The sequence below is a fragment of the Lichenostomus cassidix genome, chromosome 22, assembly GCF_008360975.1.
Source record: "Lichenostomus cassidix isolate B80296 chromosome 22, HeHo_3.0, whole genome shotgun sequence".
Taxonomy (NCBI): domain Eukaryota; kingdom Metazoa; phylum Chordata; class Aves; order Passeriformes; family Meliphagidae; genus Lichenostomus; species Lichenostomus cassidix.
Window position 1 is genome coordinate 1,569,590 of NC_139502.1, and position 13,754 is coordinate 1,583,343.

The window sequence follows — 13,754 nt, forward strand, 5'->3', positions numbered from 1 at the left end:
GCGCGAGCTTCTGGTGGAGATGAGCACCTCCAGCGCCAGCAGCACCACCATGGCACCCTCTCTCTCTGTGGCTCTCCCTGTGCGTGATGGCTTCGGTTCCTGCCATCCCCCTCGGACCATCCGAGCCACACAAGGGGACACCATGGGGACTGACATCTCCCAAACCATCCCGCAGCCCCTGATGGCTGCAGGACCTCCAGAGCACAGAGGGAAGGACAATCCCAGCTCATCCCGATCCAGCCTTGCGTGGTCACCAAACGGTCAACCACTGGGAATCCACGTGGAGACACCAGAACCCAGCTGGCTCCAAAGCCAAGTCCCCAGTGCCATCAGATGCCATCCCTGGCTGGGCCAGCTGTGCCCTCAGTCACCGTTAGCCCCTGGATTGTCCCCAAATCAAAGCCTTTCCAAGCCAGGGAGCTCCACAAACCCCCTGGAACAGGCAGAGCTGCCCCGCGATGGCCGGAGCAGCAGCTTCTCCAGGCCCGGCTGCAGATCCGAATGAAAACCAGGAAATCTGACAGCGATGCCAACGCCTTCCCGCCCTGAGAACACCGGGAAAGACCACGGTGCCAACGCCAGCCACCAGCACTGACAGCAAGGCCTTGGGGACATTTCTGGGACACTCAACCGGTCACGCTCCACACCAGCAGAGCCAAACCCCCGCGGACCAAGGGACACCCAGACCCTGATCTGGGATCCTCCAGCACAATCCCAGCTCCGAGAGCCTCCAACCTCCATCCCCATCGCTGGGGAAGGATCCAACCGCCACACGCCGCCACTCCAAACATCCAAAAACTCCTTCTCCCACTCGTTCCTCGTGCCCGCGCCAGCGCTCAAACCCGGCGGGTTATTTTTATCCCGAGCGATCCAGGCTGGGAAAAAAAATCCCCAGCAGGGCGATTTGGCGGGCGAAGGGCGCGGGGGCATTACCGGCTGAAGCGGCGCGATCCTCTTTGGTGGCCCAAAGTTATCCCCGGCAGCCGCGGAAGCCGCCGGGAAAATGGTGACGGGGTCAAGGCGGCGACGGCACGGGCAGGGAAATGGGATGGGAGGTCAAGGGCAAAGCAAGGGCGTGGAGGATTTTTTTTGGGGTGGGAGGGTGGGTGTTCCCCGTCCTGGTTGGGTGTCCCCGTCCTGGTTGGGTGTCCCCATCCTGGTTGGGTTCCCCCATCCCGGGAAAAAGGGGACACAAGGACAGAGCCGGTCGCCTTCGGGGTCACCCAGCCGGGTCTTGCTGTGCCGTCCTGTGGATAGAACTGAAGGAGAGGTGAGGGGGACTGAGAAAAAAAGTGGGTTACTTTTTTTTTTTTTTAAGAAAAAAAAAAAAAAACAGTGTAAAAAAATAATATTTAAGGAAATACAGCACTAGGAAAAAGAATTCTGTACAGACAGGTTTCAAAGTCGCCCGTAAAGAGACACAGCACCCACTTCCCTGAACATTTCAACCCTTTTTACACTCCCCTTACACATTAAAGCCTTTTTTTTTTTACTTTCCAAACCAATATAGAAAATTTTTAAGCAAATAAAGATATTTACTACAGATTTTGATTGTCAGCAAACACAATATATTTACTGCATTAGCATTTGCTCACAGTGCAAATGGTACAACAATACATCAGTTCAATATTTCTGATTTTTTCCCTTAAAAATGCTGTATGCATTAACTATCATATTTGCATTACAACATGACAAATGAGCAAATGAAATGTGTGTGAAAATTATCACCTTTTCACAATATCAAGCATAATTTTTTTTTTAACCTTAGTATAAGGTACTATAAATCCAAGAAATAAAAACATCCACAAAATATATTACATCTGGTATGATTTTTTTTTTCTCTAAGTACTCAACTTTATACAAAAGTCTTTCAAAAAATATCATTCCCTTAGGTTTGTGTGGTTAAACCTGATTGTGGTTTGTTTTTTTTTTTTTGTTCCTTTCAGTTCACATAAATTAGACTGCATTCTTCCTCTTCTCTTTATTTTTTGTACGTTTTTAATGTGTTTTTTTGTGTTTTTTTTTTCACATGCAGACATCAAACCTGGATAGCACGACCTTTTGGCAACAAAGATTTTTTTTTCTTTTTAAGTCATTATTATTTTTGCTTAGTTTAGCTTAAATGTCTGAGCACAGTTTTATTAAAACAAAAGAAGAAAAAAATCAGAGCAGTCATGCAATGACATGCACATACCAGAAGGAGAAAGAAAAAAAAATAAAATAATAAAATAGAGGACTAATTGATTTTTCTCCTCCGTAGTCGGGTGCTTGTTTTAAAGTGACCAAATAAAATAAAATTAAAATATCTCACATTATAAAAAGTATTCAGCAAAATACTGGGGTGCTTTTTTTTTTCCTGTATTTCTGTAAAGAATTTCCCTTCTGCGGAAAACAAACAAACAAAACAAAAAAAAAATTGAATAAAAAGGAAAAGAAAACAAAAACAAGAAAACAAACCCAAAAGCTGCTGCCGGGACATCTCTCCCCGCCGCCCCCCAGAGTTGGGGGGACCCGCAGAGACACCCCCCGCCCCGCCAGCCTGGCTTGGGGGGCTGAGCCCTCTTACCTCCAGCACGGGGAGCCGGTGCTTGGGGACACGGGGGGGACACGGGGCCGGGGAGGGGACAACGGGGGTCCAGGCCCGGCGAGGAGAGGAGCTGGATCAGCTCCATCCATCCGTCCATCCATCCATCCATCCATCCATCCATCCATCCATCATCCATCCATCCCCTCGCGGATCCTGGAGCTCCCAGCCCCGGGGCAGCCGGGCGGGATGGGACCAGGGCAGCTCCCGATCCTGGAGCACCCAACCCCGGCAGGGCGGGCGGCTCGGACCGAGCCCTGGCATCCAGGGCAGCCGGGATGGTTCCCGGGATCCGCAGCGGGTGCGGGCGGGATGGAGCCGGGAGCGGGCCGTGGGGTGCGGGAGAGGCGGGATGGGGCAATCCAGCCGGGATCCGGGCGGTGCGAGTAATCCAGGTGCGGGAGCAGGGATCCGGGAGAGCCGGGCCAGGAGGGTGCGGGCGGCCCGGCCCCGGGCGGTGCGGGTGTGGGCAGCCGGGATCCGGGAGTTGCGGGAGCAGGCGGCCGGGATCCCGGCGGTGCGGGCGGCCCGGCCCCGGGCGGTGCGGGTGGAAGCAGCCGGGATGTGGAAGGTGCGGGAGCAGGCGGCCGGGATCCAGGTGGTGCGGGCAATCCCAGCGCGGGCAGCGCGAGTCCGGGCAATCCGGGTGCGGGCAGTGCGGGTCCCGTCGATCCAAGTGCAGGCAGGATCCAGGTGCGGGCAGCCTGGACCCGGTCAATCCGGGCGCGGGCAGAGCGGACCCGTCGCAGCACAGCCCCGGTATCCTGAACACCGCGGGGTTCCCCCCGGAGCGGTGCAGAGGGCAAGGGGAGGAGAAGGGGTGCCACCGCGCCGCCCCCCACAATCCCTCAAGCGCACGTGGTGACGGCGGGGGCGAGGGCGACGGGGGGCGAGGTGGTGGCGGTGGCGGTGGGGGGCGCGGCGGGGGGCTGCCCTCCTGAGCCCTTCTCGGCCTTCTTCTCCTTCTGCTTGAGGTGGATCTTGGCGTGCCGCTTGCGCTCGTCGGAGCGGGCGAACTTGCGGCCGCAGAACTCGCAGGCGAAGGGCTTCTCGCCGGTGTGGGTGCGGATGTGGGTGGTGAGGTGGTCGCTGCGGCTGAAGCTCCGCATGCAGATGCGGCACTGGAAGGGCTTGTGGCCCGTGTGGATGCGGAGGTGGCGGGTGAGCTCGTCGGAGCGGGAGAAGCGGCGGTCGCAACCCTCGGCGGGGCAGGCGTGGGGCCGCTCGTGGAGCGGCGTCTTGCTGGGCCGGTTGGGGTACTTGCGGGGTCGGATGGGCTTGAGGGTGAGGGGTGGCTGCGGCAGCCCCCCGAAACCCGGGTGGATCTGCTTGTCCTTGAAGGCCTTGATGGTCTCCAGCGGGGTTATGGGGGGCGGGTTGACGCGGATGGGGTCCAAGCTCTGGAAGGGTTTGTGCTCCGTGATGGTGCCCATGTCGTTGGGGTGGTGGTAGAGGTTATAGTCTGGGATCATGGGGAAGAGGTTGCTGTCCAAGGCGGGCTTGGCCGCCTGGTAATCCTGGGGGGAGTAGGTGAGGCCGGGGTTGCTCTGGGGGTCGTGGAAGGAGACGGGCTCCGGGTAGAGGTCACTGCAGGAGGAGTAGGGCGGCAGCGCGGGGTACATCTGGTCCACCTCGCCCTGCGGCGGCCCCATGCTGCCCGCCGAGCTCTGCGTGCTGGTGAGCGCGCCCGAGGACGGCGGCACCCCCAGGATGCCGGCGCTCATCAGGCTGATGATGTTGTCCTGGCACCAGTTGGAGGGCGAGTCGAAAGCGAATTTCCCCAGGTAGGTGACAGTCTTGTTGCCCGGGGCGGGTTGAAAAGTGCCCGAGTAGGAGGACAATTCCTGACCGGCCTTTTCGTTCGCTAAGCCAATGTCCATAACATTATCTGCAAAGTGCGAGAGAAAGCGGGGCAGGGTGAGCCGGGAGGGCCTCGTGGGGGAGCACCGGGGACGCACCGGGGGATGCTCTGGGGAGCGGGGATGCACCGGTTCCCCCTCGCCCCGCTCCCCTCCTTCCCCTCGCCGCTTCCACCCCGCGTATGCGGCGCTGCCTGCCGGGGGTCCCGACGATGCGGGGCCGCCCGCGCCGCCCCCGCGAGGAGCTGCCCCGGGTGGGTGGGTGGATGGGTGGGGGGGACACCCCACCGCCGCCGCGCCGGGGGAAGGAGGTACCTGCGGCTACAGGTAGGCTTCCTCCCCGTCCAGCCCCGGCAGCGCTGGGCACTCCGCGGAGCCGGGGCTGCGGCCGCCGACGCCGTTACCAGCTCGCCGCCTTCCCTGCGCCGAGCCCCGGCGAGGAGAAACACGGGGATGGAGGGGGGGGGGGGGTTGGGTTTAGCCCGGCGGGGCTCCGCGTGGGAGCGGGGACACGCGGGGAGCACCCGCCCCCGCCGCCCTCGGCGCTCACCTGTGCCCCCCAGATCCTCCCTCTGCTGTCCCCCCCGTTTTCCCCAACCCCGCGCTCCGGGAAAGTCGGCGCCGCGTCCCGGGGAGCCCACGCTGCCGCCGCCGCCGCTGCGGGGTGTGGGGGGGCGGCTGCCACGGCCACGCGCGTCCGCGGCGCCTCCGCACCCGCGCGGATCCCGGCGCGGGCGGGTGGCCCCTGCGCGACACGGGGGTCCCCGGCCTTCCCCCCGTCCCCTCGGCCCTCCAGCATTTCCACCCGGGTCCTCCTCCCCACGGAGCCCGGCCGCCGTCCCCGTACCTGCGGCGGCGGCTCGGCGGCGGCAGCGCTCGGCGGAGCCCTGCAGCGATCGCGCGGAGACACGGCGAGGAAAGGGGTGGGTGGGTGCGGGGGGGGGACGCTCCCCAGCCCCAGCTCTTCCCTCCGAGGCTCCATGACACCCTACCCACAGCATCCTCCTCCTCGCCCCACCGGCTCCCCCCCCTCCTGCCTTTTCCCCATTTTCCTTCCCCCCCCACCTTTACCTGCAGCCATCTGGTTGTAGTGAGCCACCGAGTCGCTGGTGCTGGAGAAGATATTCAAAGAGTTGGGGATCTCCTCTGGGTACAGATTGTCAGGCAATTGGTTCATCAAAGTGTTCATGGTCCCCGGCAGCTTCTCCAGTAGTTTGCCTGTCATAGCACTGGAGGAAAAGGCTGGTTCAACGTGGCTCCGAGCTCAGCTCCCGAGGAAACAACATCCGAGTGGCAAATCCGTGCGAGGGAAATCATGCAAGAAGAAAAGTTGGGGCGGGGGCGGCGGGGGGAGGAGGAGGAGGAGGCGGGGGGGCCGGGGGTGGCCGCGGAGGAGGGGGCGCGGGGGGGGCGCGGTCCTCCGTGGGTCCCTTGGTGGTGTTTCCTCGAGGGGGAGGGGGCGATCTGGCTGGCAGATGTGGTTGTAGAAGCTGGGGGGGGTGGGGGGGGAGGATTTAACCCCTCCTCTCTCTCTCGCTCGCCGGCTCCCGGCCCCGGCCCCGCTCCCCCCGCGCTCGGCCCCGCTCCGCTCGCCGGTTCCTTCGCTGCCGCCCGACTGCTCCGCCGGGGACTCCGCGGGGCCTTTATGCGGGAGCGCTCCGTGACGTAGCTGCCCATATATGGACAGACAAAGCCGAGCCGAGGCCGAGACGTCACAATGGAAGCTCCGCACAATGGAACGTTGGAGAGAGCAGGAAGCGGGGCCGGCGAGCGCGGGGACGGGGGACAGGGGACCGGGCAAGGGGGACCGGGGACCCTACACCGGGCAAGGAGGACCGGGCACCGGATACCCGGAAAGGGGGACCGGGAACGGGGCATCCTGCACCGAGCGAGGGGGACAGGGCACCGGACGCCGGGCAAAGGGGAGGACCGTGCGTCCTGCACCGGGGAAGGGGTACCGGGTACCGGGCATCCTGCACCGGGCAGTGGGCACCGGGAACCGGGCATCCCGCACAGGGGAATCGGTACCGGACTTCCTGCACCGAGCACCGGGCATCCTGCACCGGAAAAGGGGTACCGGGCATCCTGCACCAAGCACTGGGCACCCTGCACCGGACAATGGGCACCGGGCACCGGGAGCGGGGCACAGGGCACCAGGCATCCTGCCCTTGTCACCGAGCACAGGGTACCGGGCATGCATCAGGCATCCTGCACCGGGCACTCTGCTCTGGGCGTTGGGCGCAGGGCACCCGGCACAGGGCACCGGACATCGGGCACCGGACACAAGGCACCGGACCGGGGGGTCTCCCCTGTGCGCTGCATCCCCCGCTCCGAGCCATGCCGTCCCCCTGCGGAGTGCAGGTGGCAGCAGCTCCAGCCCGGATCATTCCCCCCGGGAAGGAGCGGGGGCGCGGGGACAGTCCGCCCCCGCCGTGCCTGACCCTGCGGCCGCCCCCGGGGCTGCTCAGAGCCAGGCTCTTCCCGGGAGGCTTTTTCCTCCGCTGGAGCCCAGGGCCGGCCACAAACCCCATCCCGCAGCCCGGGATGGCACAGGAACGGGATGGGAGCTGTGCGGGAAAAACCACAGCGCCAGGCAGTGGAGTTTGGTGGGAAGGAGAGGGTCAGAGTGGTGGGGGGGCTGCAGAAGCCTCCAGCCCCTCGTTGTGGTGGCAGTGGTGACAGAGGGGATGGGTCTGCCCCGAGCCGCCCCCTCCCCATGTCCCGTCTCCCGTGGAGAACAGCGCTTGGAATACTTTAAAAACAGGTAACACTTGTTGGTCGCCTGTGATTTTAACCTCACCTCCCCCCTTTAAAAGTTTGGCACTTCCAAGGCGTCAGTAATTAGGTGGTTTCGTGCTAAGTGTGCCAACTGATGCTATCTTTAAAACCCTCCGAGTTATATAGCAAATGTATGGAAAAATGCTGTGTTGCAATAGCTCCACTTACCCAATTCCTGCAGGGCCGGCTTTGCCATGGGAGTGAAATCCGGGCTACGGGAGGGCTGCGGCGGGAGGGGAGCGGGCACTCGCCGCGGGGACGGGGGGCACGGGCACACCGGGGGCTGTGGTGGCGCTGCGAGGCTCGGGCACTGTCGCTGCGCGGTGCGGGCAGCCGCTCGGGGCGGGGGGCGGGGTGGGCGGGGGGAGCGGGTACCGGGGGTGGGGGGCAGCGAGCCCCGACTTGGCCTGTTTGTGACCGCGGCGGGCCCGTGTGTCCCACCAACTTCGGGGTCACCGTTCACTTCAGGGCCCCCCACATCCACTTCGGGGCCGCTCTTTCACTGCAGCCCCCCAGCCACTGCAACCCCAACCGCTGCAGCGCTGCCCACCCACCGACGGACCCCGCTTTCATTAGAAATCCCCCCTACCCTGTGCAGAGCCCCCACCCTCTGCAGAGCCCCCCCATCTTGCACAGAACCCCTCACCCTGTGCGGAACACCCCCTTTCTCTGCAGAGCCCCCCACCCTGCACAGAGCCCCCCATGCTGCACCCCTATCACCCCATCCTTTGCAGGGCACTCTCCTTGTTTCGCACCCCCTCTTTCCCTCTCTCCCCCCACCTCGCACCCCTCCCGCCGCCCCCCCGAGCCGCAGCCCCCCCTCTCCAGCGCATCCCCCGCCCGCCCCGCCCGTGGCCCGGCGCGGCCCGGGGGGAGCGCGGCGGCGGCGGCCGCGGCGGCGGGGGGGACGGGAGGGGGGAGCGGGGCGGCGGCGGGCGGGCGGCCGAGGGGAAGCGCCATACAAGGCCTGGATCCGGCCCCGCCTCCGCTCCCTTCTTTGGCCGCCGGTTCCGGCGCCCCCGGCGCTGCCGAGGTGCGGGGCGGGCTCGGGGCGCGGAGGGGGATCCACAGCCCGCGCCCCTCCGGGCAGCACCGCGGGGGTGAGGAGGGGGTCCCGCCGACACTCGTGTCCCCCCAGTGTGCCCCCCGCGTTCCCCCGCCGCCGCATTCCCACGCGGGAAGCGCGCCCGCAGCCGCAGCGCCGGGGATGCTGCGGAGCCCCCGCTGCGTGTTCTGCTCCCACGGCCCCGCAGGTCAGAGCAGGAACCCCCCCAGATTCAAACCGCCCCTCCTCAGCCATTTGTTATGTCCGGTAACACCAACATTCCCCAGTTCCTCCTGATTTATAGGGGAAGGGTGCGGGTTTGCTCAGCCTTATCGGCACCCTGGGCGAGGGTCCCGTGGGGAATTCCTTATCCGGAGCAAGCAGCTCCTCGCCCTGCACTGGAAAACTCAACACCCCCACGAGTGGCAGCCCCACGCTCGCCTCACACCGACCCGGGTGGGTGTCTGCCCCCCGCGGGTGACAGTGGCACAGGAATGCCAACCTGCCCCCCAGACACGAGTGTCACCTCCTTCCCGCTGGGAATGCAGCTTTCCTGCCCAATCGGGGCGGCTGGGGCTGTGGGTGCACCCCAAACCCTCACGGTGGGGTTTAGGCTGGGTTTGAAGCTCCTGAGTCATGAGGACTAGCCGGTAAACCCGGCTGGTGAGAGCGGGACAGCTCAGCCACTGACAGCGGTCTGATCGGGAACGGCCTGAAGCCAAAATAAACCGAGGCAAACCCAGACCAGCACGAAATCGGCCGCATGGGGGTTGGACTGTCTTACTTACAGCTCAGCTTAATGGGTCGGAGCATCCCGGGCAGAGGGGAGGGGGAAAAAAAAAAAGAGAGTCTCACCTGGGCTGCTCTGGATGGTTTTAAATTACAGCCCAGGCTGGATGGAGTCTGCAGCTGAGAGGTTTCGCTATTTTTCCCCATCCCACACACCTGCCTCGTGTGAACCCCATCCCGATCCGGGTGTTTCAGTGATGTGGATAATCGCTGTTGGCATCAGTATTCCATGCACATGGATCTCCTTCCCTGCCTCGCTCAGGTGAGACCTCACCTGCAGTGCTGGGTCCAGCTGGAGCTGCTGGAGTGAGGGCAGAGGAGGCCACGGCGATGCTCCAAGGGCTGGAGACCCTCTAGAGCCAGGCTGGGAGAGCTGGGGGTGCTCATCTGGAGAGCAGAAGGCTCCAGGGAGACCTCAGAGTTCCTTCCAGGGCCTAAAGTGGCTCCAGGAGAGCTGGAGAGGGACTTTGGACAAGGGATGGAGGGACAGGACACAGGGAAAGGTTCCTTGTCCCACCCCGACCCTCCCTTGGGGTCTGTGTGATGCTGAGAGCAGCCACACTCTCATCCCTCTTCCAAAACCCCGCTGCCCCCCGTGGGGCCAGGACCGTGTCCCCCTGGGTGCTGTCACCTGACGGGTGACTTCTCCCCGCTCCTCTCGGTCTTGTGACCCACCGGGCCCTGATTCATGCCCCGGGAACCCTGCAGGTGCTCCGGGCTGTGCTGTGGCCACGCTGCGCATCCTCGGGGGACCCCCGGGCTTCGAAAAGGGGAACTCGAAAAGGGGTTTTTCATTAGTTAACGACACCTAATTGTACTAACAGGGAGGGGAACATGAACCCGGTTCTCCTGCCTTGTGGGATGGGAGCTGATGGGATGCTCGTTTCCCAAACTGCACTGGAGCTGGGAGCTGAGCATGGACAGAGCTGAGCCTCGAAGGCTGAAGGACATCACGAACCGTCCAGTTCAGCATGTCAGGAGCTGTGGAAAGCTCCACACCGTGCCTGGCTGTGCATTTCAGCCTTTTAACTCCACGGAGGGAGAGGTGGATCCTCCGTAATGATGGCGATGATCACCGTCATTGTCACCTCATCCCGGATTACAAAGGAGGCTCAGGCGCGGAGCCTGAGGCACACAGAACACGGAGCCTTTCCGCCCCAGCCCTTGGATTCGCTGCAGATGCAGATCTGGGGCTGGTAAGGTCACAGAGTCGTAAACAGAGTGTGGCTGGTGGGGACCTGAAAGGTCACCGGCCTCCTACCCGCGGGGGACGACTGTGACAGGGCCACGTGTGTAGGCGGCTGCCTGGATGGTCGACCACACAAACTCTTCTCGAGCAGCTTGGAGAGAGAAAAAAATCCACCTCGAGCCACCCAAACCACGGGGTGGGCGTTGCAGGGGTATCTGATCGAGCCACGGTGGTTTCTCAGGGCTGTGAGTTTTGTTTTGTTTTGTTCACAAGTGCTGAGCTGATGTGGCACTTCAGGGGTGTCGCTTCCCTGTGGCGAACAACAGCTGCCCAGATGTGGCTGCACCAGCAGCAATTTGTTCCCCGAGCATCCCATGGCCTGGCACGAAAGATGCTCAGCACTGGCAGGGATGGGATTCAGGGCAATGTGGAATTTCTGGAGGAGGAGAAACTTTCACTGCTGCTGTTGGGCGTGGGAAATCCTTGTTTCAGGCCAAGCTCCGGCTGAGGGAACTTGAGCCAGGAGAAACTGCTGGGCAGCCTTCCTGCTCCCCAACCAACACCCTCCCGGCACGGCCTGTGTCCTTCCCAACGCCCTCCCGCCTCACCTTGGTTTTCCTGATTTGCCTGTGAAAACTCCACACCCTCCTCCTCCTCCGGAAATACTCGGAAACACTCGCGCTGAAATATGCATGGAAAAGGAGATGGGCATCTCTCTCCTCCTGCAGGGGAAGAAGGGACCCACGGGCAGACCTTGCCGCCCTGGGCTGTCCCTGGATGGATCCCAAAGGACAGATCCCAATAAACCAAACCCCAGCGCGGCTGCTGGGGGGAACTATGGGAGCGCTGTGGGTGGCTGTGGGAAGCCCTTTCCTGCCTCAGTTTCCCCCGTGGCGAGACAGGGATCAGCCTCGCCTCACCCTGTGTGGCAGCAGGATGAAAAGCTTGGGATGGGGAGGAAAAACCCTTCGGAGCAGAGAGCAGCTGCAAACGCATCCTGCTCATCCTGGGGCACCCCACACCCCGGGAAAATGGATTCTGGGCGGTTGGGATCGGTCCCTGAAGGGAACAGCCCGGGGAGATGGCTGGAGGCCAGGGATGCACCTGCAGGAGCATTCGGGGTGCTGAGAGGTGGGAGGCTTTCCCAAAGAACATCCCACAGTTTCCTGCTGCTCCCAGAGGTGGGTGACTCCAGGTTGTGGCAGCTGAATGCGCTGGGGGAGCAGGGAACCTCTGTGTCACCTCAGTCCTGCACAGGTCTGTTTTCCAAGGCAGGAAATTTCCTGTTATTATCCAGCTGGGGAACAATAGCGGTGGCAGCTGGCGCAGTGTGACCTGGAGATAAGGAGGGAGATGATTAGCAGGAAAACTACCGAGGAGGTCCAGAGTGAAAGTGGTCCTGAGGGAGCAGCAGCGGTGGGAAGGATGGGATTCCAGCCAGGGATCAGGCTGCAAACCCAAGGATGAGGTTATGGGACAAGTGACAACCTCGGCGTGGTGGCCCCAGGCAGCAGCCCTGGAGTGACCCCAGGAGGGGTTTGCGAAGAGGGACCACGAAGGCTTTTTTTAGTGCAAAACCAAGAAACAGAAGAGGAACTGGATGCTGAAATCTCGGCTCCCAGAACTGTGCCGTGACACAACCCTCGGGATGTGAGTGATTCCCTGACGGAGAGGAGCAAAGGTCGTCAGAAACCCCCAAATCTGCTGGACCGAATGGAAAAAGGGCTCGGTGTTGTGAGAGCACAGAGGGGAGAATCCAGCGTGGGGGAATCCATCTCACTGTCCTGACTGAGGGGATGGTTGTCCTCCCAGACAGAATTCCAAAGGCTGCGTGTCTGGGAAAAAGCGCTGCTCCCGACGGGCTGCAGGAGAAACCGGGGAGAGGCCAAAGGCAAGGGATCCGTGAGCCATTGAAACCAGCCCGGGGGGGAATTCGCCATTTCCTAGCAATGAGGAAATGTGAGGTTGGCTGAGGAGCCGCCGGGGCTGCGGGCAGGGAATGGGAAGCGAGAGCTGCCGACAAGTGAGGGCAGGCCGGCCCGGGGCCGCGGGGCGAGTCCGTCCGTGCTGGCCGCGGAGCCGTGCGGCTCTTTCCACCACACCTTGGGATGCTAAACCCGGCAGGCATCCGCCTCATCCTCCCGCAGCCAGCTGGGATAAACAGGGCAGCGCCAGGGCACGGCAGCTCCTGGGCAGGAGCGGGGTTGGTGGGTTGGGACCACCATATCAGAAAAGCGTTGGGTTTTTTTTTGTTCTGCGGAGGAGCGTTTTGGGGAAAACCACATCTGAAGGTGCTCGTGGCTCCCGGAGGAGTGGGAGAGGCTGGGAGCTTCCCAGTGCCGTGGACAAACCCAGCCCAAACCGACTCGGGGTGCAGCTGAAAGAGGAAACAAAACCTGGGCTGAGTTTCTCCCCGCTGAGCATCCCTTGAATGCTCAGCCCGAGGTGCCTGGCAGTGTCTGGGCACAGCTGAGCTGCTGCTTTCCCTCAGGAACAGCTGGAATTTGCATCCCAGGGTGCTGGTCCAGCCCCAGTGAGCGGGATGGGGGTCCAGGACCCCCAAACCAAACCAGCTCCAGCAGGGCACTCTGATATTATACGCCATTTCGGGGGCCCAAATAATAATGAATCACTGCTAATTAATGAATCCATCACTGCAGGACTGGCCCTGGTGCCCCTTGCTGGCACAGGCACAGAGGTGGGGACATGTCCCCATCCTCGCCTCGCCTGCCTGCCCTATTACTTCAGGAGCCCTAAATTCCTGCTCAGCCCAGGTGCCTCTCCCAGGGCCCGCCCGGCTCCCGGGACAGCACAACCGAGCCGCCAGCTCCCATTCCACCCCCATGGCATGTGGGGACCCCCAGATTGGGGGCTCTTTGTGTCCCCAGCACGAGGATGAGGGCTGGGAGCTCCTCTGGCTCATCCCAGCGTCACCCACCCCGCGGCTGACGTGGGGATCCGGCTGCCTCAGCATCCCGTGGGGCTGTGATGCTCAGCTGGCCGGGGGATTCTCCCACGTCGCACCCAAAATCAGCAGTGCCATTTGTCCCCAGCAGCACGTGGGGATTATCCCTCCTGACCTATTTCCCGGGGGGGTGCAGCCGGGCTTAGCTCAGGGAACGCTTGAGGAGCGCAGAGATCTGCAGATAGAGGCGCTCCGAGGTGTGAGATATCAGTAATTAATTCATAGGTTGATATAGTTATGCGCTTAGATCATCATCAGCTGATCCTGCTAATCCCTTCTTGAGCAAGTCCCCGGCTGAGAGGGGGAGCTGCTGCCTGGCACTGCCGAGCTCCTGGCAGCTGGCTTGTCCCTGTGGCATCCCCAAGTGCCACCTAGGCTTTGGGGGTGCAAGGGGTGTCCCCCAGTCTCTCCTCCTTGAGATCCCCCAGCCCTAAATCTGCATTTTCTCCCCACCAGAGGGGAGATGCCTCTTGCTCTGCATCAGTCTTAGGGCTGTTTCTCTTCAAGCAGGGGCTGAGACTTCCATTAATTGTTGCAGTGATCAT

At 62.1% G+C, this 13,754-nt stretch overlaps 1 protein-coding gene across 3 annotated transcripts; it reads right to left on the bottom strand.

Moving 5' to 3' along the window:
- Nucleotides 1-1,320: 1,320 nt before the first annotated feature.
- Nucleotides 1,321-5,824, bottom strand: EGR3 (early growth response 3). Of its 3 annotated transcripts, XM_085080405.1 has the most exons (3): nt 5,515-5,647; nt 4,759-4,863; nt 1,321-4,472 (listed from the first exon to the last, which is right to left on the bottom strand). In XM_085080405.1, the coding sequence occupies exon 3, from the start codon at nt 4,462-4,464 to the stop codon at nt 3,433-3,435; it is 1,032 nt and encodes a 343-aa protein (XP_084936531.1). In that variant the 5' UTR covers nt 4,465-4,472; nt 4,759-4,863; nt 5,515-5,647; the 3' UTR covers nt 1,321-3,432. The 3 variants fall into 3 exon arrangements, with proteins under 3 accessions (XP_084936531.1, XP_084936529.1, XP_084936530.1); XM_085080403.1 differs by lacking the exon at nt 4,759-4,863 and having other exon boundaries at nt 5,515-5,824; XM_085080404.1 differs by lacking the exons at nt 4,759-4,863; nt 5,515-5,647 and adding an exon at nt 5,291-5,457.
- Between the last annotated feature and the right edge of the window lie 7,930 nt (nt 5,825-13,754).

Coding starts and splice junctions, on each gene's coding strand:
- EGR3 (XM_085080403.1), bottom strand. CDS start 5,668: ATGACAGGCAAACTACTGGAGAAGCTGCCGGGGACCATGAACACTTTG. Junction 4,473..5,514: donor CTACAACCAGATGGCTGCAG/GTAAAGGTGGGG, acceptor CGCACTTTGCAG/ATAATGTTATGGACATTGGC.